The 24,067-nt window shown below is 43.7% G+C and overlaps 9 protein-coding genes across 13 annotated transcripts; 5 read left to right on the top strand and 4 right to left on the bottom strand.

The window, feature by feature from the left end:
* The first annotated feature begins 83 nt into the window (after positions 1 to 83).
* Positions 84 to 1,857, top strand: Sting (transmembrane protein sting). The gene is made up of 7 exons (XM_088040430.1): positions 84 to 223; positions 271 to 418; positions 470 to 774; positions 821 to 1,099; positions 1,168 to 1,336; positions 1,381 to 1,494; positions 1,544 to 1,857. The coding sequence occupies exons 1-7, from the start codon at positions 185 to 187 to the stop codon at positions 1,636 to 1,638; spliced, it is 1,149 nt and encodes a 382-aa protein (XP_087896556.1). The 5' UTR covers positions 84 to 184; the 3' UTR covers positions 1,639 to 1,857.
* A 110-nt stretch (positions 1,858 to 1,967) lies between these two features.
* Positions 1,968 to 3,615, top strand: LOC148171856 (glyceraldehyde-3-phosphate dehydrogenase 2-like). Its single transcript, XM_088040431.1, has 3 exons — positions 1,968 to 2,052; positions 2,427 to 2,671; positions 2,720 to 3,615. Exons 2-3 carry the CDS (start codon positions 2,432 to 2,434, stop codon positions 3,476 to 3,478), a joined length of 999 nt encoding a protein of 332 aa, XP_087896557.1. The 5' UTR covers positions 1,968 to 2,052; positions 2,427 to 2,431; the 3' UTR covers positions 3,479 to 3,615.
* A 186-nt stretch (positions 3,616 to 3,801) lies between these two features.
* On the top strand, positions 3,802 to 6,045 carry LOC148171855 (uncharacterized). The gene is made up of 2 exons (XM_088042364.1): positions 3,802 to 5,942; positions 5,991 to 6,045. Exons 1-2 carry the CDS (start codon positions 4,036 to 4,038, stop codon positions 6,043 to 6,045), a joined length of 1,962 nt encoding a protein of 653 aa, XP_087898490.1. The 5' UTR covers positions 3,802 to 4,035.
* Positions 6,046 to 6,229: 184 nt separating this feature from the next.
* Positions 6,230 to 7,735, top strand: AQP (aquaporin). Its single transcript, XM_088040438.1, has 4 exons — positions 6,230 to 6,430; positions 6,537 to 6,727; positions 6,899 to 7,312; positions 7,479 to 7,735. The coding sequence occupies exons 1-4, from the start codon at positions 6,366 to 6,368 to the stop codon at positions 7,673 to 7,675; spliced, it is 867 nt and encodes a 288-aa protein (XP_087896564.1). The 5' UTR covers positions 6,230 to 6,365; the 3' UTR covers positions 7,676 to 7,735.
* A 20-nt stretch (positions 7,736 to 7,755) lies between these two features.
* On the bottom strand, positions 7,756 to 15,566 carry aPKC (protein kinase C iota type). 3 transcript variants are annotated; one of them, XM_088040436.1, is made up of 8 exons: positions 15,405 to 15,566; positions 15,045 to 15,333; positions 11,073 to 11,123; positions 10,670 to 10,755; positions 10,362 to 10,617; positions 9,084 to 9,994; positions 8,812 to 8,927; positions 7,756 to 8,764 (listed from the first exon to the last, which is right to left on the bottom strand). In XM_088040436.1, exons 2-8 carry the CDS (start codon positions 15,316 to 15,318, stop codon positions 8,677 to 8,679), a joined length of 1,782 nt encoding a protein of 593 aa, XP_087896562.1. In that variant the 5' UTR covers positions 15,319 to 15,333; positions 15,405 to 15,566; the 3' UTR covers positions 7,756 to 8,676. The 3 variants fall into 3 exon arrangements, with proteins under 3 accessions (XP_087896562.1, XP_087896561.1, XP_087896563.1); XM_088040435.1 differs by lacking the exons at positions 15,045 to 15,333; positions 15,405 to 15,566 and adding an exon at positions 13,467 to 14,185; XM_088040437.1 differs by lacking the exons at positions 15,045 to 15,333; positions 15,405 to 15,566 and adding an exon at positions 11,330 to 11,539.
* Positions 15,567 to 15,624: 58 nt separating this feature from the next.
* On the bottom strand, positions 15,625 to 17,365 carry LOC148171852 (uncharacterized). 2 transcript variants are annotated; one of them, XM_088040563.1, is made up of 4 exons: positions 17,273 to 17,365; positions 17,067 to 17,230; positions 16,158 to 17,022; positions 15,951 to 16,108 (listed from the first exon to the last, which is right to left on the bottom strand). In XM_088040563.1, the coding sequence occupies exons 1-4, from the start codon at positions 17,309 to 17,311 to the stop codon at positions 16,043 to 16,045; spliced, it is 1,134 nt and encodes a 377-aa protein (XP_087896689.1). In that variant the 5' UTR covers positions 17,312 to 17,365; the 3' UTR covers positions 15,951 to 16,042. The 2 variants fall into 2 exon arrangements, with proteins under 2 accessions (XP_087896688.1, XP_087896689.1); XM_088040562.1 differs by having other exon boundaries at positions 15,625 to 17,022.
* Positions 17,366 to 17,629: 264 nt separating this feature from the next.
* LOC148171851 (uncharacterized) lies at positions 17,630 to 19,618 on the bottom strand. Of its 2 annotated transcripts, none has more exons than XM_088040559.1 (3): positions 19,390 to 19,618; positions 19,192 to 19,343; positions 17,630 to 19,145 (listed from the first exon to the last, which is right to left on the bottom strand). In XM_088040559.1, exons 1-3 carry the CDS (start codon positions 19,528 to 19,530, stop codon positions 17,804 to 17,806), a joined length of 1,635 nt encoding a protein of 544 aa, XP_087896685.1. In that variant the 5' UTR covers positions 19,531 to 19,618; the 3' UTR covers positions 17,630 to 17,803. The 2 variants fall into 2 exon arrangements, with proteins under 2 accessions (XP_087896685.1, XP_087896687.1); XM_088040561.1 differs by having other exon boundaries at positions 19,192 to 19,331.
* Positions 19,619 to 19,683: 65 nt separating this feature from the next.
* Positions 19,684 to 22,097, top strand: Reps (RALBP1 associated Eps domain containing). The gene is made up of 3 exons (XM_088040557.1): positions 19,684 to 19,924; positions 19,974 to 20,385; positions 20,432 to 22,097. The coding sequence occupies exons 1-3, from the start codon at positions 19,775 to 19,777 to the stop codon at positions 21,760 to 21,762; spliced, it is 1,893 nt and encodes a 630-aa protein (XP_087896683.1). The 5' UTR covers positions 19,684 to 19,774; the 3' UTR covers positions 21,763 to 22,097.
* Srp68 (signal recognition particle 68) lies at positions 21,978 to 23,995 on the bottom strand. Its single transcript, XM_088040558.1, has 2 exons — positions 23,821 to 23,995; positions 21,978 to 23,766 (listed from the first exon to the last, which is right to left on the bottom strand). Exons 1-2 carry the CDS (start codon positions 23,909 to 23,911, stop codon positions 22,166 to 22,168), a joined length of 1,692 nt encoding a protein of 563 aa, XP_087896684.1. The 5' UTR covers positions 23,912 to 23,995; the 3' UTR covers positions 21,978 to 22,165.
* Positions 23,996 to 24,067: the final 72 nt, after the last annotated feature.

Raw genomic sequence — 24,067 nt, 5'->3', positions numbered from 1 at the left:
TTGTTCTTATTGTAGTTTTGCGGGAGTGAAATTGATCGATATCGGCAATTTTTGCGATTGTGGAAGCAAAGTGCGACGTGGTATCGCAGAAATTTGGCAACGTGTGCAAGTGAGTGCTGTGATGGAACGTGCAAGAAAACCGACGAGGAATAAATCATTTTAAATTTACCAACGAAAAGGAGTCATGCCTGCAAATAACGAGACGGATGGTGCAAACAGAGAAGTATGAATTTCCATTTTTTGTTTGTTTGTTATTGACAGTTGGTACAGGGCCGGATTAACTGCAGTCGGCGCAGGAAGACGTTGCCCCGAGTCAGGACCGGACGCAGCAGTCATTTGATTTATTTGTTCGGTTTGATTTTCTTCATTCTTAGCATCGTTTTCAATGACAGCAATCAAAAGATCTCAGAAGCTATCTGTAAGTACTCCCATTAAACTACTTTTTTTTTATTATTATTATTTTTTTTAGCTGTGTTGTTCAGTGTACTTGTTCCGTTGTTATTTTCCATAGAACTGTTTTTCCGATTTTTATACATTTTTGAAGAAAAGCGCCACCTCATAACGCGTTATGAAAACGACTATTCTACTCTTTTTAAAGATGTGTTCCACTTCTCTTCTAGTGTGTTTTTCTTAACTGTAACAAGTGGAGCTGTCCATATTTTTATCCAAGTCCAATTTGACAAATCTCCTTTTAAATTGTGGTATGAAATGGGACTCCCCTCGTTGTTGTCCTCCACAATGGGCATCCTTCTTCTGCAACGCAACGTGAATCTAGTAAGCCACCCCCTTGAAAAAGCATAGTTTGCAACTTTTATTACAGAAATCCGGTCCCTTGTACGACTCCTTATGGATCGAAAACTCGAACGGTTTAGACTACGGCTCTGGAATGGCCCATTCATTCTTCCACGGATACCTCAAACTCGTCATCCCAAAGACAGGAACATCTGAAAAAAATTTAGAAGAGTTAATGAAGGACTACGAAGACGAACATCACATCAAACTTGCTTTTTATAAGCTTTTTATTTTAATCCCAAAGTCATTGTACTGCCCCACTAGTCTCAAAGATCATAACATCTCTCCGAGTATCGAAGAGAGCTCTGTAAGTCACGTGACCGGCTCAACCAATGAGGCGTGTTTGTGACCACGTGACTACGTTTTTTGTTTCAGAGTTTAAGACCGAAAGAGATCACGGTGGCTGGGGTGCAGAACCGGGTTTACAAAAATTCTGTATACAAGATCATATCTGAGAAAGGGAAGAAAGTGTACGTTGCGGCAGAGTACGCGACGCCTCTGAAGACTTTCAAGGATGTGGTGACCAACAACGGCGAGCACTCTAGTAAGATTTAGACGGTCTTTTCGTTGTTTAACAACCGTTTTTAGATTATTACCGCAAACACAAAAACGACATTGTTCTGCAGTTCTACCTCACGCTGGATAAAGTGTTAAAGGAGAATGCGAATTGTACAAATTTTTGCGAACTGATTTTCTACGATGGTAATTTTTTTAATTCAGTTTTCCCAACCTTGGCGTTCTTTTTTTGCAGACAAAGATGAACACGGCGAATATAAAGACGTGGGACAAATACTGTTACAAAGAATTAAGAAGTTGCGTAAGTCGTCTCCAGATTTGCCCAATTAGTCAACAAAGGCTGTGCCATTTTCGTGGTGTAGTGAGCACCACCGTATTGACATAAGTGGTAAAACTCCACTGTTCCGTTTTTAATAGTTTTTTCTTATCATATTTTATTCAATTGTTTTATACTTTATTTTTTGTAAGTTGTGTGCAATGTTGTGTAATATTACCCAGTGATATCCAGTCATTTCATACGTTTATAATAAAAATGAATTATGTTTTTAATGCGTTCATTAGCTTAATCGGCTTGTTTTACTTTTGAAAAACCCCCACAATGGGCCTACGTGATGATCACGCATGTAGAGGGCGCAAGAGTCGATATCACGTGATCACATTTCGATTTTTAAAGGTGGCACTCGCCCTTCAAATGACATTTCTGTTTTGTTGCCGGTCGAGTGAAGTTCATCTCAGCCTAATTCGGTAAGTACTGAGAATTTATTCATTCCATATTTATTTACCATAAGTTTCAATCAAACCGGATATTATTGTGTTTTTATTTCATTGTAATAACTTCCAGTTTCATTGTTTGGGCGTCATCTGGAAATTGCCATTTCGCAAGCAGGCAATCATAGCACGTCACGTAGAGTTGAAAATTGCTCTATTAATTTAATTAATCGTGGACTTTCGGTGTGTATTCAATTAAATTGTGAAAATTAAGGCAAATTTGAAAATTTTTCGATAAGCGGCATGACCGGATTGACCTTGAGTTCAATCTGTCGGTGTTGACAGGGGCCTGTAGTTGCTGCTGATCAAAACATTTGAAATTTGACGTTTCTATTTTGATGTTATTTCAGAAAAAATGGTGAATATTGGAATTAATGGTTTTGGCCGCATTGGGCGCTTGGTTCTGCGTGCCTCCTTGGAGCACGGGGTCTCCGTTGTCGCCGTCAATGATCCCTTCATTGGGGTTGACTACATGGTCTACCTCTTCAAGTATGACTCCACTCACGGCACCTTCAAGGGAGACGTGAAAGCCGACGGCAATAACTTAATTGTCAACGGCCACAAAATCCAAGTGTTCTGCGAACGTGATCCCAAGGTACCCCCCGGTAGAGTGAGGTTATGTTACTTAAAATTATCTTTTTAGAGCATTCCCTGGGGCAAATCCGGCGCCACGTACGTCGTCGAATCCACCGGCGTCTTCACCACTATTGAAAAAGCCTCCGCTCACTTGGAAGGCGGTGCCAAAAAAGTCATCATTTCAGCCCCATCAGCCGACGCCCCCATGTACGTCTGCGGTGTGAATCTCGATGCGTACGACAAATCCCACAAAGTCATTTCCAACGCTTCTTGCACCACCAACTGTCTCGCCCCCTTGGCCAAAGTCATCCATGACAATTTCGAAATCGTCGAAGGTTTGATGACAACAGTCCACGCTACAACCGCCACACAAAAAACCGTCGATGGTCCATCTGGAAAATTATGGCGTGATGGCCGCGGCGCTAGCCAAAACATCATTCCTGCATCCACCGGAGCTGCCAAGGCCGTCGGAAAGGTTATTCCCTCTCTCAACGGAAAACTGACAGGAATGGCTTTCAGAGTGCCTGTACCCAACGTGTCAGTTGTAGATTTGACGGTGCGATTGGGAAAACCAGCCTCTTACGATGACATCAAGGCTAAGGTCAAGGCGGCGGCGGAAGGACCTTTGAAGGGAATCTTGGGATACACGGAGGATCAAGTTGTATCGTGTGATTTCAACGGGGATTCGAGGTCTTCGATCTTTGATGCGGCGGCTGGTATCCAATTAAGCCCGACTTTTGTTAAATTGATTTCATGGTATGATAATGAGTTTGGATACTCCAACAGAGTCGTGGATTTGATTAAGTACATCGCCACCAAGGATTAAGACGACTTGGGATAAGTGTTGTCTTGTGGATTTCCTTTAAAGACTAGTCTAGTTGTGTCAAATCCACAAAAAAATTATTATTATTGTATTTTTCTCTATTAATCAACGCGATTTAAATAAATGTGCTGAAGTAGAAACTTTACTTTGTCCACCTAATCATATCAATAGTAGCTGCTTTATTAATCCAGGAAAATGTTGGTAGCACTGTACTTTGACAGGTTCCATGCATGGGAATTATAACAAATTTGCTGGAGAAAAATGGTGGATGCGCCGGTTCTAAGTTTTATAGGCTTTAGAAGTTGAAGTATGTTGGTGGCACTGGGTCATGTCATGTTCCATCCTAATGAGACAGTGCTACCAACACGCAGGAAATCCGAGGCCTCCTGAACATGTGTTTGTTTCGCTTGCACGTCATTTCCACAAAACACAAGAACGTGATTCCGTGAATCTCAGATTAAAATGTTATTCGTGTTTTCCTATCTTACCAGAAGTTATCACCACCTGACACGCAATCCATTCCATTAATCCAGAGCGACGAAGACCTTTTACCGGTCAACATGATTAATCACTTCATTCTCGCTGTAATTATGACCACTGGTCACGGTTTCCGTTTTTTAAACCCGAAAGGTCCGGTCCATGAGACCTACGCCATCAAGTGCTTGGAAGAAATAGCTACATCTCAGTTTAACTTGACGAATATTAGATTGTTGACGGTGATGGTAACTCAAGGAATCTCGTCTCCGGGGTACAACATCCAGCAGAACTTGCTAAAGAGGCTTAATACTGCGATGAAATTTAACACTGAAGTGATTAAAGATGACAGGAATTGGTTTGGGGTGGAAATGTATATGAGGTACTGTATCATCGTGGTGGATGACGTGAAGACTTTGAGGAAGAAAATGTCCGTGGCGTTGAAAATTAACAGTAGCAATCCGCGAGGCGACTTCTTAGTTTACTACTCGAAGTTGGTGGAAGACCATAAAGGCACCGCCAAAGTGATCTTGGAAATCCTCTGGAAGAACTTCATTAAGAACGCGATTGTCTTGATACCAAAAACTTTGAGACAGTTTGGGCTCTACACCATGGACTTTGCGTTCAGACACGGCCGTCATTGTCTTTCAGCTACAGGAGTGCGCGATTTGGACAACTGCACCAACGGGGTGCTCACTAGGCCACGCCGGTACTACCGCAGCAAAATTAACCACGCTTTAAACAACTGTACCTTCGACGTGGTGGCTATCAAAGTCCATCCTTTCGTCATCGACAAAGACAATGGTTTCGAAATCGACTTCATCCGAGAAATCGCAAAAAGAATCAACGTCTCCCTCAATATAAACATCTCAAAGTTCGATTTCTGGGGCGAACTCGATGAAGATGGTAACTGGTCAAACGGGCTAAGTCTTGTACAAGAGAAAGACTACCTCGGGATCGGGAACTTCTTATCCAACCCCGCTTATGATGAGGCCTTCCGGTTCACCTTCCCTCATTTCTCCTCTTCGTTGATTTGGATAGTACCCATCGCCGCGTACGTCCCCAAATGGAGAGTCCTAATCGCGATTTTCAGTTGGTACTCTTGGTTATTCTGCATTGGTATCTTCGTGGCGTGTGGCATCTTTCTAAAGATAACTTCCCGTACCAAAAGGGAGCTCCCATCGTACAAGTACCTCGGTTACGACTTCCTGGTGGCATTCCAAACTATTATTATAACAGCTGTCGCCAGACACCCTCGCTCGGATTTGACCCGGATCGTCTTCGTTTCAGTTGCAGTGTTTAGTATCATCATCAGTTCAGTCTACACGAGTTCGCTTATTCAATTTTTAAGATACCCACAAAGAGAACACCAAATTAGCACCATTGAAGGTGTGCTGGATGTAGGTTGGGACATCGGCGGCTTACCTATGTATGCGGCACTCTTTGAGAACACCCCTCCATCCGATACAGTTTCTCCAAGAATCAACGCAATTTTCCAATCGAATGAGTCTCAGGATATTTGGTTGAGCAGCGTCGCCGACGATCGCGACACTTGCGCTCTTGGCAGCGAGTTCTCTATTAAATATATGCTTGCCGAGCAAGAGAAAAGCGTCGTTGAAAATGGTAAACCGAAAATTTTCATTTTGCGCAAGCACGTCTATACGTACCTGGTTAGCATCGTTATGAACAAAGGGTTCCCGTTTCTGTTGCGACTAAATGAGGTTATTAGCAAGATTTTCACGCATGGGGTGATTAAGGGGATGATCGCTAAGTATACTTATATTCTGGGGAGGATTCCAGAGATGGAGGAGGAGACTGGGTCGGCTCAGAAACTCAGTGTGGATCATCTTCAGGGAGCATTCGCTATTGTAATATTCGGGAACAGTTTCGGACTTATGGCGTTTTTAGGGGAGATCCTAGTCAACTGCATTGTGGGGAGGAGTAAAAGGAAGAAGCAACCGAAGAGAAGAAGGGTAATAGCTCGTCGCACGCGGTAAAAAGGGATTATTATTCAACACACTGTATTCGCTGCAATTAAAAGTTATCATAATTTTAATTGTTCAACTTATTTATTGCTCCCCACCGTGGATCCATGACAGCTGTCCCAATACTGTCAATAAATTCTTGTAGCTCCTGAATGTTCAAATGGCCGCCCCAATTGACCCCAAGTAAGGCTTTAATGGAAACAATCAATTTAAAATAGGTATAATTTCCACTTGGCGCTTCAAGGTTGCGAGCCCCCTCCAGATGTCGGCCACATGTCGCAGTAATTTTTTGTCTTTTCTTCCGTGTGCGTGTGGCTTAAATTAGACCCCAAGCCTAGAATTCGAACTAATTTTAACATTTCGTTGGCCGGTTGCTTTTGATTATGGTGTAGTTAATATATCGTCACCTTTAACACTGTAATCATAAAACCATGGCGGCTAGTCTCGCCAGAAGAGTCTCCAGATTCTTCAAACGGATGGGTTTAGTTGGTTACAGGTGAGCTTCAAACCAGGCGCTATAGTTTAAAAGCAAACAAACAAAAACGTCATAATCCGATTATGTAATCGGTTCGTTTCGGTGCAGTGATAAGTGTTTTTTGTAGTAAACGACGGAACATCTTCGGGATTCATCCTCTTATTATCTCGACGACTTACATCCTTCTTACTCTCCTTCTGGCTGCATTAACTCGAAAATTGATCAATGCGGTGCTGGGAGATAACATCTTCAAGCGGATGCTCTTGGAGTTCCTAGCGACTTTGGAACTGTGCGCTGCTTGCTTCGAACTGATCATCGGTAAGTCCAAATTTGGCCGATCCAGACTGGACCAGAATCTCCTCTTATTCTCGTCCAGAGTATCCAGGCCTACATTATTGTTAAAAGTAAGAACTGCGGCGCTCCTGTGCCCCAGTTAAGAACCTTAACTACACTCAACCACTAATCGAACTTGACTAACACTCCCTACAGTCGCAGACAATTGGGGAATCTGGGCCTACGCCTTCTACCTCTTCTTACTAACAATCTGGTGGGGCAAAAACTGGGATACCGCTACAGCATGCCCCTACAGCCCCGTCGAAGAATTCGTCGAAGGCTTCCAAGATGTGAGCTACACAGCTCTGTTAATTTTCTCCCAGATTCTGGGGGCCTTGGTCACTTTTCGGTACGTGCAAATCTTATGGGCGATGGAGTTGGTTGAAACCCATCGAAGTAAAGCGTTTGAAGATTGCGTTGCAGATCTACAGGTTCACATGATCGTGGGGGCTATAATCGAAGCTGTAGGAACCTGTCTTTGCAGAATAACATCAAGATTTCTCAGTGAAACCGAAACGAAGTTCGGGAACGTGCTGGACGCCTTCTTCGCCACGATGATGGTGGTCGCCGGTAAGTAAAACTATCGACAGAAAAAGCCGCTTGAGACTCATCTAAAGCTAACGCTTAGATGAGAGCATAACGCGGCAAAAATTGAAAAGTTTACGCCACGGAAGTGGACGAAAACTGACATTTCTACAAGACTATCGTAAGTGTCTTTGATTGACGTTGTGTTTAGCCTTCAACTTCTCGGGTGGTTATTACAACCCGGCCTTGGCAACATCCTTGAAACTTGGCTGTGAAGGGAATACTTTCGTGGAGCACCTGGTGGTTTATTGGATCGGAGCAACGATAGGTTCGGTTCTTTCCGTGTTGATATTCAAGTCAGCAAAAGTGCAAGACTACTTGAAGAGTCTTAAGACGAAAGTCGATTAATTGAAACGTATCTAGTCCGAATTGTGATATCTCTGCTCAATAAAACGTTTTGTTTTGGAAGAGTGGGTTTATTTAAAGACTTTTTCTGATTAGTTCTTTATTAAATAATACAAACATCGTGGAACTAAGAGTGAAACTAACATGGACAGTCCCAAAGTATTTGGAATGTAAAAAATAATACTTAAAAATTCGTATAAATAAACTCTTAACACAGTACTCTTAGAAATAAATGAATGGAAGGAATACCAACGGTTATAATAAAGTTGTAAAGCGAGATATATATTTTGAGGCTACTCTAAATATTATATAGTCATTCTCAATTTGTATATATTATACAAAATTCTAGCGACCACCACGAATGGTCTGCGCGACGTCGTCAGTCAATGATTTGTTTCAATAATACTAAAGTCAATAACACGTCAAAGGAATGTGCTTTTAACACAATTTTTTTTACAACAACGGAAATAGAATTTCAACCAAAACAATGTCATATTCTTTATAAAAAAACCTGAACAATGGAAACAAGTGAACATAAGTAATACCAACCTACTCACCCATCTCTTATATACAACTAGTCAAGTCTGAGTGCAGAAAATTCCCTATGATTATTATTATAAAGCTTCGTTGGCAATTTCTCTATTGGTAAACTTATTTTTGCAACAATATTATTTTAAAGGCGTCAACACCTACTGCAACTGTGCTAGCAACAAAACATGTCGTACGGGAAATACTTCCCGCACTTGTATTTTTTTTGTATTTTTTAAACATGGAAGAACCAACGAATCGCTGCCGTGCTGCTCCATTTGGCTTTAATTCAGAGGAAGGCAGAAAATATTTTGCAAGATGGACTTACTCGGCCTCATGTCAACTTGTAAGTATCCGGTGTCGTCGTAATCGTCGATATCGGGAGGCGGCGGCGGCGGCGGGAACAACGGTGGAGGGTGGCGATGCAAAGGGGGCGGGGGTAAATTGTTGGGATGTAAAGCACACAGAACGTTATGTCACACGCAATCCTCCAAAGACATCAGCAGAGGATTCACATATTCGAATCCTTCGAATTCCGATTGGTCGATTTTCTCGATCACGTGCCTAAAATTCAAGCTTAGAAAACGACTAGACGAAAGAGGGTGGCTTACGGGTCGTCGGGGGTGAGATGTACGGGTTCGTCCGTGAATTCAGGCGGGAAATTAGCCAGGTCTCTGTCGGAATCGAGCCGGGGGCGGTACGGGGGCGGGATTTGTTTCTGCTCAAGCTACAAAAAAGGGGAATTAAACTCACATGGGGGTGAAAGAGACAGACTCCTCGGCGAAGCGAGGGTCGAACGCTGTTTCCGGCAAAAACGGTGGAGTTGCACAGCGAGCTCGCAACTTGAATTAGTGTAGAAAAGTTTGGTCGTGGGGGTACTTACCAGGTCCCAATCGATGCTCTTGAAGAAGGGGTGAGTGGTGATTTCTATGAACGAGTCGTGACTGGTACAGCCGAGTCGGTCCGCCGGGTTCTTATTGAGGAAACCTTTAAGAACGTTGGCAGCTTTCACACTTAGAGATCTCGGTATCCTGATGGTTTTCTCCAAGATAACTTGGAATAGATAGTCTTCCGTGTTTTGGTCGGGATTATCCGACGCCCCTGCTATATCAAACGGCGATCTTCCTGCCAACATCTCGTACAATAAAACCCCTAGGGCCCACCAATCAACCGAGAAACCATAATCTTCCCCTCTGAGTATCTCAGGGGCTATATAATTAGGGGTGCCACAAAACGTGGATGTCGTATCCCCAGGCCTGATCCCCTCTTTACACATCCCGTAATCAGTCAACTTGATGTGTCCTTCATGATCCAGAAGCACATTATCCAACTTCAAATCGCGGTAAATGATCCCTTTACAATGCAGAAAGTTCAACGCTAAGGAAATCTCCGCTGCGTAAAAACGCGCGTGTTCTTCAGGCAACCGTCTCTGTCTCTGCATGTGGAACATCAAATCACCCCCACGAACGAACTCAATAACGAAGAACAACCTCGACGGAGTCTGAAAGCACGAATGCAAACCAACCAAGAACGGATGATTTGAGGCTGTCTCAAAAACGTGTTTCTCAGTCTGGACCCAATCAATGTCCTCATCATCTGTCACTAAAGCTTTCTTGATCACTTTCATAGCGTAGATACGCTTGGTCTTCTTCAGCTCGACCATCAGCACTTTGGCGTAGGAACCTCGTCCAATAACTCGAATCAATTCAAAGTCGTTCAAAGAATACTGGCGCTGCGAGCCAGCCTCTAGATCGTCCGCATGTCGGCTCGGGTCCTCCACAGCCACCGACTCGCCTGCATCCAACATAAAAATGCATCAAAAGTGGGGTTATACAAGGGGGCGAAAGTGAGGTTACGTCGCTTTTTCATAAAACCTCGAATTCTAACTCAAACTTTCTAAAAACCTTGAAATTTGTGTCAATTCAGCTCAATTCAGCCCGTCGAGATCAACACAAAAAAAACAAAGACTTTGAGGTTATGTGTCCCGAGCTTAACCAAAAAAGGGCAAAAAACCTCCTTTCTAACAAACTGAGGTCACGTAATCGCAACTAAACCATTACTGGCCAAGCGACGATAATTAAAAAGTAATAGTTAGGTAATTACCGTACCAAGGTCGAAAGTGAGGTTATGTCATCATATTTTTTTTATTAGTTTTGTGTACCTGTAACGTCCGGTGGAGGCTCAGCATACTCTCTATCCCTTAATTCAGTAATAATCTCGTTATTTGAGGCTTGCGTGACAAGGGGCGACTCCCCATTGTGTTCCTCAGGAATCGACGCCCCCACTAATTCGACTGTGCACGGAATTTGTACTAGTTTGTGGCATTTTTTGTGGACGAGGAGTTTGCATTGGATACACTTGAAACCTTGGCGACCTAGTCCCCAGATGCGGTCGTTGCAGAAAGCGCAGAAAGCTCTCTAGGGGAAAAAAAATTCAGTCTTTTTAGCAAAAACAAACCGCGCTACTTACTCGGTTGAAGCGCTTGGCTTGGAAAATGTGCCCGTTAACTCGGTAGAGCTTCCTCCAGCGTCTGGCGCCTCTTCTATAGATGCTCCCTAGAATCATAAATCAACGATTATTGTTTTTCCAGAAAAAGTTCGGGATGAGATGAAGCGACAACGCCATTTTAAAGCACTTTTTTTTAGTGTGATTCAGTTTGAAGTTGGCGCCATTTTGCCACGGTGAATTGCCAACACAAATGACGCATTAAGGATTTAATTAGTATAATTACTTTCGCAAAACATTCGTCGGAGTCCGAAAGAGTTTTTGTTGTAATTAAAATGGCACTAGTGTCGTTGCCAACGTGTTTTTTTAAGCGTTGGCGAGCGTGGCGGCCGCCCCCACAATTTGAATTGTTAAAAGGAATACTTACTGTCTTCCCCTTGGCAGGGCATTCCCGGCTGTGGTGGCACATTCGGAAAAACTGCGGACAAAATAAAAGAAAATAAATAATTTGTCTCGTCCATAACACAAAAAAATCGAAACGGGAATTGGCCAATAGATAAGATAAAAATAATCAGTGACGGTGTGTTCAAAATAATGAATAAAATAGCGTTGACGTAAGCGGGGGTTGGGACCCCCTTTATGAATGAAAAATGATCGAAGCGCGTTTTTTTCTTAACAACCAACCTCTGGGGAAAGTCGCTGATAATATTGATGATGGGTCATAGCTCGAGGTTGGAAGTACAGAGTAAAGAATTGCAGCCTCACACATATCGCGCCATATTTTAATGCTGCTCCACCAAGGTTTACCATCACCCATTATTAAACCGGGGGGTTAATGGTCACGTAACAAGTCCCATCTTCATCACACGCACATTTTACTGTGAAGAAATATTTCAGGTACGCCGACCGAATCAAGATAAAGCATTATCTCGGTCGCGATAACGTTGTTTAAATTTCTCCAACAATAGACAAAAATTGAATGGAATCCGTAACTTCTATCGACATTGATTACGAAGATTACCACACTTTCCTTGCAATAATCGACACTTCAAGGTGCGTGGCAGCAGCATTTCAATTTAAACAAAAAATTCATAAACACGATAAATGTTTATCCCCAGCATGAGCATCTTCTCAATGTCTAGGTCGCCCCAGCAGGTCTGGCTGTTCTTTTTAATCAAACCCTCCCGCCGACATATGGCCCTATCGATTGCCCGTGACGTCACAATCGGGGTCAAACGATAGAAGCCACAACTGTTGACGATTGGCCCCTTTTCATTCCGACAGGACGTCGTGGTCGTTTTTTTCGAATAAAAGAGCATTCTCTGTCTTTCCAGGCGGAATCCGGGCGGTGCGACGTGCTCGAATGCGGTTTGGCGCATTGTCCCGGATTCCAAAGTCCGACAGGTGCTCTTCCGGAATCGACGCAATTTTGTTTGCTGATTGACGCGGAGCCCACGCAATTTTCTTATTTATCGGTTTAGAGAAAGTTGGGAGATTCAGGGGTTTGCCGTGTCCAGTGTTAACGGAGGGTCTAATCTGATTAAGAATTCACGAGTTTGAGCGTTGGAGCGGGGGATATCCGTTAGGCATTTTCTGGATTATTAATAGCACCATTAGAAGACTGTGCTAATTACATTGTGCGATCGGGGATTTTGATAATGAGCTATTTGGAAGAGCGACGAAAAGACAAAAAGGTGACTTCTAAACGGCTTTTATAATTATCGACAAATTTGCGCCTTTTCTTCTGACTAGTTTAATTATTTCAGGCATTATTTCAGATCTGGAGTTCCAGAAATGGTGGTAGCACTGACATTTCAAAACTGCCAAAAGAATCAATTGAATGGTGTTATGCAAGAAAGATCCAACCCACAAACTTTTTTTAATGTGCCTCTTCGCGTTATTAAATCGATTAAAAGTGTCACCCTCATATACATAGACCTAAAAGTCTTTAAGCTAATAGTCCAACTGAGGTCGAACATCATTGTTACTGAAATTTTTGCCATAGAATCGGTAAAATTAAGGTTTGAGTGGCTATGATTTGTGATTTTAGACGACACTGCCTGGATCTTTGTTGCGTAACACTACTCAATTATCCTATCAATTAGTGCGTAACGTTCGAGCCAGAGCTGCCAACACATTTCAAACTCTAAGGCCTCATTTATCTAGTCTGTGGACGTATGTCTTGATATCTGTCATTCACCGACATCTGTCAGTTATTTGACGTTTTTGTGTCAAGTTCAGACACACGTTGACAAAGTGGTAGTCGACTGCACAAAACAGAGCTGCCGACCCACAAATAAACGCAAGGCCGTTTTTTATCGCAGTTTTTCTGCCATTAATGTTGGAAATTCTCGAACTCGATCCGACAGCGGCTTTAATCGAATTACCTTTCAGATAAAAAATTGATAGGATTGAACGTGGGTAGTTATCAATGTGGAAACCCGATTTTCCAACAATGCGATATAAATAGTTTGCATGAACATACGAACACAATGACTATTCAGAAAAGTTCAATACGAGAGCTGTCTGAGTTTAATCACTGACGCGATAAAATTTGTGTTTGGAATAGGCGGCGGTAGAAATTACTACTCTTCGCGGTTTTCCGCTATAAAATAGTTTAATGAGGGTAACCGAACTTTATCACACGCTCGTAAAATTTTACGTTAAATGAAATCGCACTTATGTGCCATTTCCTGGATTTTCAGACCGTGGTGACGTCTTGTTTGCAATTTTAAATTCAATCCCATATAGTCCAACATCCAACGATCGATCTTACCCGGATGCGTCTTCGCCCTTCTTGACAAAAATGTAGGGTACAAACCTGTGGCATATCCAGGTTCGGAACTACTATCATCATCCGAGAACGAGAGTTGTTTGTGATGGTACTCGATGTAGGTGGGATGATGATGGTACAGATGGTGCGGTACTGCATATTCCACCGCCGTATGCTTACTTCCGACTCTCGTTAACGTGTTCCCGGCTGATAACGTGCCCCCTTGCTTACTACTATGCGCCGCGCACAAAATCCCCGCGAGCGCCCCTTGCGGCCCCACAAGCGACAAGTCCAAAGAAGGCCTCCTCGAGAAAGTTGGCACTTCCTCAAAATCACTCTGTATCGTGGTGTTAGTAGACGAAGAAGTGTTGTTGTTGTTGGAGTTAACAGGAGCACCGGCGTAAGTCTGGGAGACCGAAGGGCGGTCTTCTATAGTCACAGGCATAGACTGCTGGTGGTTGATGGTACCGTTCTGATTGCGTCTGGGGCTCCGACCGCGGTCAGACACCGTCGTGGCGCTCCAATAACCCCAAGCCATGACGCGAGTTTTACACCATTACACTCACCTACGCACGATGGGGTTAAATTAAAGCGAAAAGGGTCCGGTTTCGGGGTTTTTACGAGTAAGCGGACAGGTATACTGAAAACTAACAACGGGGGACGTGCGACAACGTTGCCGGTGTGGCGGCTATGGCACGGACATCGCGACGCCGTTGCATATTCTGAGACGTCGAGACGGCGTCGATGTGGCAATCATGCTGAGAGGAGACCGGGACGCTACAGTGGCGCCCCCGAATCGATAACGACGATGAGCCCCGGTCAGTTGGACGGGTTCCCCATAGGTGGCCCGGTAGGGCGGGAACACGACTTCCTTTTATTCAAGTGACATGCATTTTTTACCAGCTTTCAAAAGTTTCCCGACAAACTGACGCTTTTATGATGGAGAACTCGCGAAACATTTTAATATTGCAATGCGCAACTACAATTTTAACACCAGTAGGAAGTTCTTCAATGTTTCAAACAAGGAAATTCTGGGAAATTTTCAGGAATAAAAATGGTGGAGGCGCCGGGCACCTTTCTCAAAAATTCCTGAATTAGATCACAATTCACAAGTTCTTTAAAGCCATGTCAATTTTTTCGAAATTTTCTAGATTCACATCCAAAATCTCTAAAATCGTGTTTACAGAAATTACTCTCCAAACAAAAGTGGATCGAAAAGTGCACCCGCAATGTACTTGTTGACACTTCAGTCAGTCAAACTCGGCCGCTAGCAGTGCTGCCAACACACTAGACTTTCGCAGGCCCCCTGAACCATGACTGTCGCAATAAAAGTGCAACGCACCCACTGACCCCAATTCAACAAAATTACTTTATAACGAGCAAATATTTAGTAAAACGCAGCTATAAATAACAAAATTGACAAAAACCACTTACGACATGCGAACATCTCAATTGCAGTCGTTTTTATAACGTCATTTCAATTACTGAGCGAGTTGTTCAAGATTTCACAATCCCATGCTAAATATGAAGTAATAAAACAGTCTTAATGAAAAAACAAAATAAACTTTATCTGTTTAGACACACTTTTTTGCCCCGAAATTCCGCTCAGGGCGTTTACAAACTTACCATGAATGGTGATCTCATTGTCTCTATTTAACTCGTACAATCTCAAAGCCTCGTCGAGTTCCATCTGCGTCGAAATGATACAAGGATCTCCTTCTTCGTCGACCCATTTCATGGTGAATAACTGATTGGGGGCGAAGCGACAAATCACCACGATTTCATGAAGTAGATCTTCAAACGTTATGTTGTGGTCAATGTAAGTGATGAGGATTTCACCATTGTAGGCTATTTTAGCACGGATTTCGTTCGTATTGTCGTTTGCTAATTGTGTTGGCATTTTTTCGATACTGATCTGAAGCAATTAAAGAATTTAGTCACGCTTGAAGCATGCGGGGATATTAGTCATCGGATTAAATGACTTACCGGTTGAGGGGAGAAGGAGTTACGTAATTCAGTGGATTAAACACACAAAATTAAGGTAAATTAAACGGTAAACACAACAGTGATAAGAGATTCATAACCTAAATCAGAAAACCAAATAAGACGCTAGATTGGGGTGTGGGGAATTTAGCTGTCAAAGTGGGGAAAGTCACTAGATAGGCAACCAAAAATTAATACTGGTATATAGACAACCAACAATACATTCCAAATACAAAAATAAATGTATTATTATTTCTTATAACAATTACAAACAAAGAATACTGTTTATTATCACTGATATAGCTTCCTCTCCAAAGCCAGAATGACCCTGTTCATCTCCCCTACTGGCAGCCTCTGCAGAACTGTATAAAAATGCATCGAACTCTGTATGTTAAATCGATTTACGATAAACTTTCTCGCAGCATCTCTGCTCAATTCCAGTAAAAAAGGAACTTCCGGTAACATTTTAACTCTTTCGATAAGCTCCTCGTCCTCTGATGTGAGCACAAACTTTTTGATCCAACTCTGATTGTAAAATCCCACAAGATCTGCACATATCCCAGTGGTCAAAGTGACCTCACCTCTGCTAAGATGGGGGTTGTAATAAAATTGAGCCATTGAGGGCGCGTCAGTCTTCAGAATCACAAAATCCATGTGAAGGAGTATCTTGAATAACTCGCAATAGCCGTAGTTGTTATAAACAGTGTCTAGGTCTTTGGATGTTACTGGGAAACCATAAGAGAGCATGATACATACCATCTCTGTAAACTCCTCTTCAGTTAGAGAGTCATCGGAGTCATCTTGAGCTGTAAAAACTTCATACAGAGCCGAGATGGAGGTAGAAAAAAACTGTACTGATTGCACGAAACCCTCCACGTAGTCGCTCTCTAGGAAGATTTTCACGATTTCTTTAAGCTTCTGAACTCCGTAACACGACGTTAAATGGACAAGCGTGTCCAGGAATGGAAAGTTAGAAAAGAGTTCTTCAGTAATGTACCCGAATTTGTCCAAAAACATCTTTAGATTGTCCGTCTGAATGTTGATTAAAGAGTTCACGAAGTACGTGAGAGAGTTGCAACGGATTTCTGTAACATGCTGGAGGATCATCGAAAATAAAGGCGAATCGTGGGTCATCGCCGCTGCCGCAGTAGAGAGATTCACTGTGGTCAAATGCTCATCGAACGTGTAATAAAAGAGGTGGAGGATCTCCTCCGGTTGGAGTTTCCGCGAGATTACTGCAAGAGGAAGCACCCCTCTGTCGTTGCAGATTGTCGTATCGGCGCCGTGATACAACAGCATGCATATCCACTCAAAGTTACCAGCTTCACAGGCGATGTACAAGGGGGTGATTCCATAATGCCCTCGCGCGTTTACATCGCCTCCTTTCTCTATTAACAATCTCCCAAAGCGCAAAGTTTCGTTGCTTTTCGCAGCCAAGTGGAGGACAGTAAACTCCGAACTGTCTCGCTGGTGGATATCAGCCCCCTTTTTGAGGAGCTCCAAAGCGAAGTACTCGTTGAAGCACGCTCGAACTAGGTACAATAAAGGGCTCTGCTCCAACTTATCAAGGAAGTTGACATCGAGCTCTGGTCTCGTCAACAAGAAGTCGAACATCTCCACTCTGAAGAAACACCGTTAAATGTGGTAAAACGTAACAATTGCTACCTCTTTAGCCGCATTACAACATTCAGCAAAGAGCTGCCTTTGGTGTTATGAACGTTGATGGAGTTACCCGCCTCCACTAAATTTATTAACTTGTCCAAGTTGTTTGCCACCACCGCCGCGAACAGGGGATTAGGTGGAATGGGTAAGAGAGTATTTGGCTGCAACTAGAAGAAGTGTGAAGTGTTAGAAAGGTGTTGGATAAATACCAGCCGCCTGCGGAGGCGTAGCGAAATTTCAAGCTGCATGACTCTGGAATGCCAGGAAACAACTCCAAATTTGGGATTCTAGATAACATTAGTGATCTGAGCACCTGCGTCACTGAGCGGCTTATCTCTGTTTGAATCAAATCAAGGAGATAAGATGAGTCATGTGCAAACAGTGCACTCAGAGGTGTTACGTAATAATGACGTCGATGGACGAAGAAGGGGAATGCTGTCGGAGAAGGGAAAAAAACGAATATTTAACTGGAAAAGAGAATAGAAATCTTGGAAATAAAGAAAGGGATACAAAGGTAACAAACGAAAAACCGAAATGGAAGTTTGGGCTCGAAAAAAACACCAAAATTCATGGCGCATCCACCATTTCTACTCTCTCAACCTACAATTCATGTAAAAACATTCAGAAAGTCGGAACCGACACACATAAAAATGTAAACAAAACTTCGCGTCATATAAACATTAGCAAAAAATTATCTTAACTCCTAAACTATATACAGTATCTTACAAGGCACGTTAAAGTTAGTAAAGCGTCTTCCTCAAAGCGACAATTTCTCTGTTCATCCCCCCAATTGGAAGCCATTGAAGAATCGTATTAAAGCGCATACAACTCTGAATTTGAAACCTATCTACAATGTATTTCCGCGCGGCGTTTCTACTCAACTCCACTAAAAGCGGTACTTGTGGTAACTTCTTCGCTCGTTCAACCAACTCGCTGTCGTCCGACTCCAAAGCGAAGATTTTGAGTCTCGGATGATTGTAAAATTCCAGAAGAGAGCCACAGAGGCTCGTCGTGAGATTAAAATGGTCAATGTCAGCTCGCGGGTTGTAGTACAACATCGCCATGCAGTGAACATCAGTGTTGATGAAGGCAACGTCCATGTGAAGTAAAATCCTAAATAAATCACAGAATCCGTAGCTGTTGTACACAGTATCCAAGTCTCTGGAAGTGGCAGTTAGACCGTACGTGAGCATCAGGGTGACCATTTCCGTGAATTCCTCCTCAGTGACTGACTGGTCTTGATTGCTCAACACTTCAAACAGCAAGGAAATGGTGGAGTAAGCAGGCAGTGATGATTGTACGAAATCGGCGGCGTACGCACTATTTAAGAACACGTTGAGGATGTGCTTCAACCCCTGGATGCCGCAATCAAAGGCGATTTTAACAAGAATGTCGAGAGGCGGGTAATTATAAATTAAATCTTCAACGATATACCCAAACTTCTGGATAAAAAGCTGCAAGTTCTGGGGATTGGCATGGATGAGAGATGTCACGAAATGTTGCAGATCTAACTTATTATATTCGACGTCGGTAACATGTTCAACGATGCGGAAAAAAAGAGGTGACGTCTGCGTCATTGCTGCTACAAGCGTCGGCAGTCTTACAGTTGTCAAATACTTATCAAAGGTGTAATTAAAAAGAATCTCTTCAAGTTGGAATTTTGTACAGTTTGGAAGATCTTCAGAGATCACGGCGAGAGGTAAGACCCCGCGGTCGCTTCCGATGGTGACGTCGGCACCATAGTAAAGTAACATGCATATCCAGTCAAAGTTGCCGACTTCACACGCGCAGTACAAGGGGGTTACACCGTACTGCCCCTGCGCGTTTATTTCAGCTCCTCTCTCTATAATCAGCTTCCCGACGTGCAGAGTCTCATCAATGTCCGTCTTCGCAGCTAAATGTAAAAAGGAGAATCCTGAGTCGTCGGTGAGGTGGATATCAGCCCCTTTTTTCAGGAGCTCCAGCGCGAAATATTCATCAAAGCATACTCCTGCTAGGTATAATAAAGGACTCTGTTCTAAACGATCCAGGAAGTTGACATCCACGTCCTTTTTACTCAACAGGTAGTCGAAAATCTCCACTCTGAAATTAGAGTGTAAATATGTCAACGTGTCGTCACAATATTTACCTTTTTCGCCTCATGACAAAATTCAATAAGGAACTCCCTTTTGCATTCTGGATATTAATGGAATTACCAGCTTCAACTAGATTTATCAAGCTCTCGAGATCGTTAGATAACACCGCTCTGAAAAGAGGGTTGGATTCGCGCTGTAAAGGGAACTTATGATTTGTTTGAGCGGATTTCTAAAGCTGTCTTTATAAATACCCGACGTCTGCAGTAACACCGGTACATCCGGGGGCGAACACTAAATTCTTCAGAGTAACCGTAACTTGCAAGACAATCCTCATCACACTCGTCGGAGCAAAAATACAAACTTTGTAAAAATTCGCCGTATGCAAACTCCATGGATTTTGAGGTTGACACCTGTCAAGTGACTTCTGACAAGCCGAACACGTGCGAAAACCACCGACGACAATCTCTTTTAAATTTAAAAAAATGTGTTTGAAATAGAGTGCCCTCCGCACCTCGTCGAACGTGAAGTCATCGCAGTTAATTTTTTTCACGTGCGTTTCTAATTTCGGACGTCCTTCGCAGCTGTGTCGGCCTCAACCCACTCTCCTCTACGACGGCTCGTCAGCTGTCAAAAAAGATGGAAGAGTTACAGCTGTCAGAAACTTTACAACGATATTTTTCCGATGTTTTCCTGTGTTGCGATGAAGAAAAATCCGGAAACGCCTCCTTGACCAAAACCGTGGAATTAATCAAATCCGGGAATGTCCCGGAGGACGTCATATCTCAAGTAAGCGCCCACTTCATTTAACCTAACTTTCTGACGTTTGTCCTGTCAGATTTCAGAGATCTGTTGGGGCCAAAATACGACCACTTTGAGTAGGAAGCAATTTTTTTCCGCTCTGAAATTAGTAGCAGCGTACCAAGCTAATATCCCAATACAATCTGAGATAGTCACTTCGAATTTGGAGCTGCCTTTGCCCAGGTTTACTTGGAATAATCTGGAGAACGAGGCACAGATTCCTGATTTAATTGAGCTAAGGAACGACGATTATATTGAACAAATCGATGCGAATAGTACTGACTCGGAGGTTGATAGTGATACGCTTAGTATAGTTAGGAATGGTTCACCTGAAATTTCTAGTACAGCTTCTGATAGCCCAACGCCCACAAACAGCGTTCAAGATAGAAGTTGGGCGGTGGGCGGCGCGTGGCAGGGGTTAGTCTCCGAAGAACAAAGACAGTTATTAGGTGAGACTTTACCCCCTCAAACAACTCATTAACTATTCCTCCCCAGGCACTGAAGAGGAGTCCAGCGACCGCCATAGCAGCGAAGAGGACACGGAAGTCAGCTCGGAAATCTGGACCATCAACCCGGAGCAGCGCGAGTACTACACTAATCAATTCCGATCCCTCCAGCCGGACACCAATGCCTTACTAGCTGGACCAGTCGCTCGCATGTTTTTTGAAAAATCCCGCCTTCCTGTTCACGAACTCCGCAAAATTTGGCAGCTAGCTGATGTTACAAAAGACGGCGCGCTGAGCCTTCAGGAGTTCAACACCGCCATGCATTTGGTCGTGTTAAGACGCAATCATATAGAACTTCCCGATGTTCTCCCCCCAACTCTGATCCCCGGAAATGAAACTCCTCTTTCCGTTAGTCCGGAAACTGAGCCAATGCTCTCCCCTCAAACAAAAGACACCGCCAAAGAGTGGACGAAATTCGTGGACAGCCCCACGAGCTCTGTCTCGTCCCCTGGTCCAAAACCTGTCAATTTCGATTTCCAGAAAATTACTCTAGATAAAGACTCGAAAATCTTGCATCCTGTGCCGTTAAGACTGACTCCGGAGACGTCGGCGGTGGCGCCCGCAGGAGAAGATCTAGTCGACAGCATTGAGGCGCACAGTCCTAAGAAGTTTATAGACGTGCCGAATAATCTACCGAACAACAATAATAGCGCAATTCAGAGACCTCAACCGAAGAAAATTAGTGTACCCGGTCCTGGCGCCATACCCCCTCCTCCGACTAGTCAGAGTAGTGTGGAGGAAGGCCCTGTGAGTCTCCCCGCCTTTCCGCCGCCGAAGAAAGAGAAACCGCCTCCTCCCCCGCCTCGACCGTTCAAAAGTCACGGCCGAAGTTCCTCTCTCGATCTCAATAGGTTGAGTAAACTGGGAGCTCCTCCTACAGTCCCGCCCAGAATCAGTCCAAACATCCAATCTTCGAAAAAACTCATCAATCAGCGATCGGAAGGCGACTGCGGGGTGGTGGTGGACAACGCCTTTGCTGCAAACTTTGAAGATTTCGAAAAGTATGAGAATGTGGACGAGGGAATTTTTCCTGGAGATTTGTACGAAGCTGAAAGAAAGAAGATTTTCGCCAAGTTTACAGCTGGAAACAGTGAGATGCCTAGGAAACACGGTGCTTTTGAGGTCTACAGGAAGCCGGCCAAAAACCAGGAGAGTCCTAGCGGCGAAGACAAAGCTAAATGGGAGCTCTTCCAGAAGTTGCAAGAAGAGAACACGGTGCTGTTGAGGATTTGCCAAGAGTTGAGTCAAGAGTTGGCCGATATCCGGGAAGAGAAAATGACGCTTAAACTTAGACTAGAAAAGCAAATGAACATGGGATAGTCTGGATTAGCATCAAGTCCCCTAAAGCGTCCTCGATTAAATCAAAGAAATATTTTAAGTTGAATCTCCAGGTATTAAGGCCGACAGTGCCATAAACTGCCTATCGTGAAACTTTAATTGTTCAATTATTATCTAATTTGAGTGAAAGAATATTTTTTTAATATAACGTTATCAAATAAAATTTGAATATCTTCTATTATGTATAAATTATACTGTTGTTCAAGAATTCAATTTTATTTATATCGTACGGCTCTATAGCAGCAAGATCTTATATTTTCGTGTAGCTATAGTAAGACTGTATTTTAAAATTAAATAAAACTTAAACATCATTACAATTCGCTTTTCCTTTGCGTTGTTTTATTCCCCTCCCGGATACATAAAAAATATAAAAAAACGAAACGTCTTACTTTTTCCCCCATCCCCACAGTCCCTTGACAAACCCGGAAATTCCCGCCCCCTTCTGTTTCGGCTGCCCTCCATCCAGTTTCTCGCTCAAGTCCGGGAGCTCCACGAAATTCAGCGCCAGATCATAAAACAGCGGTTTTGCAGGAATGGGCTCCATGGCCGGCGGCAAACTCACAAGATTCGGGTTCTTACTCAACAACTGCGGCTCTTCCCGGAACTCATCCAGACGATCAATGAGCGGCTTCTTGCTCTTGTACACCTTCTGAGGCACCGCAATGCTCTCTTCCTGTTTATCCAGAACGCTATACGCTTGCGCGTTAATCTTATCCGTGTCAACGCTCTCTTTAACATTCTTCAAGAGCTCGTTCAGCTCCTGAAGAAACTTATTCTTCGGCGGGAGCTTCGCGAGGGCTTTCGACGCCGAATCAAACAAGACTGCTGCTTCCTTCCAGCGTTTTTGGGTCGTTTGAGACCGCGCCAAGTAGTACAATCTGAGGGCTTTGTACGCTTGGAGTTGTTGGTCGTAGTGATCCTGTGCGAGCTTCACGTCTTTAATGGATTCGTTCTGAGACAACTCTCCGGTCTGTTGGATGATGATGTCGAGTAAGCGGACCCAATCTTGGGGCTTCCTTGTTTGTTGCATTAGTAACAAGTGTCGCTGAGACGTTCGTTCGACTCTGATGGACAATAAATAAGATAGCAGCAGCTGGTCTTGCTTCTCAGTTCTCACAACGTCGCGCGCTAAAGATATTATGTCTCTGAGATCTATAAATAAGTTCTCGAGAATTTTAATCTTAGCTTGGTTGTTTTCCGCGTTGACTAAAGACTCGTTTAAGCCTTCAATGCTTAAGAGAAAGAGCCGCACGCGCTCGATTCTCACAGGGATCTTAATCCCAAACCATTGGACTTCATGCAAGACTGCCTCAGTCTTCTGCTTTGATTGAGTGACTAAAGCGTCGAAGTTCTCCAGGATTCCTTGGCTGCGCAACTCGAGAAGATCCACCGCTTTTTCGTCGCCGATATTATACGCGCAGTATCTTAGACTTGGTGCGATCTCCGCCACACGCTGCTTATAAGGCGCTTGGTCCTCCTCAGCCACCGCCGATGCAAGTTTCTCATAGATCATTTGCGCCTCCTTCAAATTCTCCGCGGCTTTCGTCCAAATCTGCAGCTCAAACTGGAGATTGCCATGAATCCAGGCAACGTAAGCCTGCGATTCGAGTTTTGTACGAGCGTCGCAACGCTCCTGTTTACACAACTCTTCCAATTGCAGTGCATAGACAGACGCTTTGCGTAGTTTTTGCACTAGATGGAACTTTTTCCGGGGCTCTGTGTTCGCCTCTTGCCGCAGCTGCATAGCGTAAGCCCAGCAACGCTCGGACAACATTAAAGGAACTTCCAAGTAACGCTCGTCCGACTTTTTGTCGCTGATGTGGACTTCTGTAACGTCGCGTTTCTTGAAGTGGCGCCTGTCGCCTTGGGGAAGCTTGAGGACTTTGCGGAGGCGCCGAATCCGACGGGAACAGTAACCGCGGTAGCGTTGATAGTCGCCATGGCGGAGGCCGTGTTGTTGTTGGGCGTTTTTAATTACTTTCAAAACTAGGGAAGGTAACAGATGGTGAAAAAGTGAGGTTAGGTCAAAATATATCTTACTTTCTAAATTGAAGGGGGCCAAGGGCTCGGGCTTCTTAGAGGACTTGCCATCGTCTTGCTGAGGTGTTTCTATGGGCTCTTCAGACACCATCGTTGACAGAAACGAGATAATTCAAAGAAGTGTTGTGTCAAACGTGACAGATGACGTTTGACGTTTTGTCACGAAGTGGCGACATCTACTGGATTAGGGTCAAAAAGAAAGGTGACAGGACCGGGCTCGGGATTTTTGTGGACCAAAAAAAACTCC

This window comes from Gnatocerus cornutus, chromosome 7 (genome assembly GCF_029298725.1).
Source record: "Gnatocerus cornutus isolate USDA-ARS CGAHR chromosome 7, icGnaCorn1.1, whole genome shotgun sequence".
Taxonomy (NCBI): Eukaryota; Metazoa; Arthropoda; class Insecta; order Coleoptera; family Tenebrionidae; genus Gnatocerus; species Gnatocerus cornutus.
The sequence above is the reverse complement of the archived record's forward strand: the minus strand, read 5'-3'. Positions and strand labels throughout refer to the sequence as shown.

Coding starts and splice junctions, on each gene's coding strand:
- LOC148171852 (XM_088040562.1), bottom strand. CDS start 17,311: ATGCAGCTTGAAATTTCGCTACGCCTCCGCAGGCGGCTG. Junction 17,231..17,272: donor TACGCCTCCGCAGGCGGCTG/GTATTTATCCAA, acceptor CACTTCTTCTAG/TTGCAGCCAAATACTCTCTT. Junction 17,023..17,066: donor GTTGTAATGCGGCTAAAGAG/GTAGCAATTGTT, acceptor GTGTTTCTTCAG/AGTGGAGATGTTCGACTTCT.
- AQP (XM_088040438.1), top strand. CDS start 6,366: ATGGCGGCTAGTCTCGCCAGAAGAGTCTCCAGATTCTTCAAACGGATG. Junction 6,431..6,536: donor ATGGGTTTAGTTGGTTACAG/GTGAGCTTCAAA, acceptor TGTTTTTTGTAG/TAAACGACGGAACATCTTCG. Junction 7,313..7,478: donor CACGATGATGGTGGTCGCCG/GTAAGTAAAACT, acceptor CGTTGTGTTTAG/CCTTCAACTTCTCGGGTGGT.
- Srp68 (XM_088040558.1), bottom strand. CDS start 23,911: ATGGTGTCTGAAGAGCCCATAGAAACACCTCAGCAAGACGATGGCAAG. Junction 23,767..23,820: donor GGCCCCCTTCAATTTAGAAA/GTAAGATATATT, acceptor TACCTTCCCTAG/TTTTGAAAGTAATTAAAAAC.
- LOC148171855 (XM_088042364.1), top strand. CDS start 4,036: ATGATTAATCACTTCATTCTCGCTGTAATTATGACCACTGGTCACGGT. Junction 5,943..5,990: donor GTAATAGCTCGTCGCACGCG/GTAAAAAGGGAT, acceptor TGCAATTAAAAG/TTATCATAATTTTAATTGTT.
- Reps (XM_088040557.1), top strand. CDS start 19,775: ATGGAAGAGTTACAGCTGTCAGAAACTTTACAACGATATTTTTCCGAT. Junction 19,925..19,973: donor CGGAGGACGTCATATCTCAA/GTAAGCGCCCAC, acceptor TTGTCCTGTCAG/ATTTCAGAGATCTGTTGGGG. Junction 20,386..20,431: donor AGAACAAAGACAGTTATTAG/GTGAGACTTTAC, acceptor ATTCCTCCCCAG/GCACTGAAGAGGAGTCCAGC.
- Sting (XM_088040430.1), top strand. CDS start 185: ATGCCTGCAAATAACGAGACGGATGGTGCAAACAGAGAA. Junction 1,337..1,380: donor CAACAACGGCGAGCACTCTA/GTAAGATTTAGA, acceptor AACCGTTTTTAG/ATTATTACCGCAAACACAAA. Junction 1,495..1,543: donor CGAACTGATTTTCTACGATG/GTAATTTTTTTA, acceptor CTTTTTTTGCAG/ACAAAGATGAACACGGCGAA.
- LOC148171851 (XM_088040559.1), bottom strand. CDS start 19,530: ATGGAGTTTGCATACGGCGAATTTTTACAAAGTTTGTATTTTTGCTCC. Junction 19,344..19,389: donor GGTGTTACTGCAGACGTCGG/GTATTTATAAAG, acceptor ACAAATCATAAG/TTCCCTTTACAGCGCGAATC. Junction 19,146..19,191: donor TTTGTCATGAGGCGAAAAAG/GTAAATATTGTG, acceptor CTCTAATTTCAG/AGTGGAGATTTTCGACTACC.
- LOC148171856 (XM_088040431.1), top strand. CDS start 2,432: ATGGTGAATATTGGAATTAATGGTTTTGGCCGCATTGGGCGCTTGGTT. Junction 2,672..2,719: donor TCTGCGAACGTGATCCCAAG/GTACCCCCCGGT, acceptor TTATCTTTTTAG/AGCATTCCCTGGGGCAAATC.
- aPKC (XM_088040435.1), bottom strand. CDS start 13,956: ATGGCTTGGGGTTATTGGAGCGCCACGACGGTGTCTGACCGCGGTCGG. Junction 11,124..13,466: donor CGAACCTGGATATGCCACAG/GTTTGTACCCTA, acceptor TTTTGTCCGCAG/TTTTTCCGAATGTGCCACCA. Junction 8,928..9,083: donor AGAGCATCGATTGGGACCTG/GTAAGTACCCCC, acceptor CCTTTTTTGTAG/CTTGAGCAGAAACAAATCCC.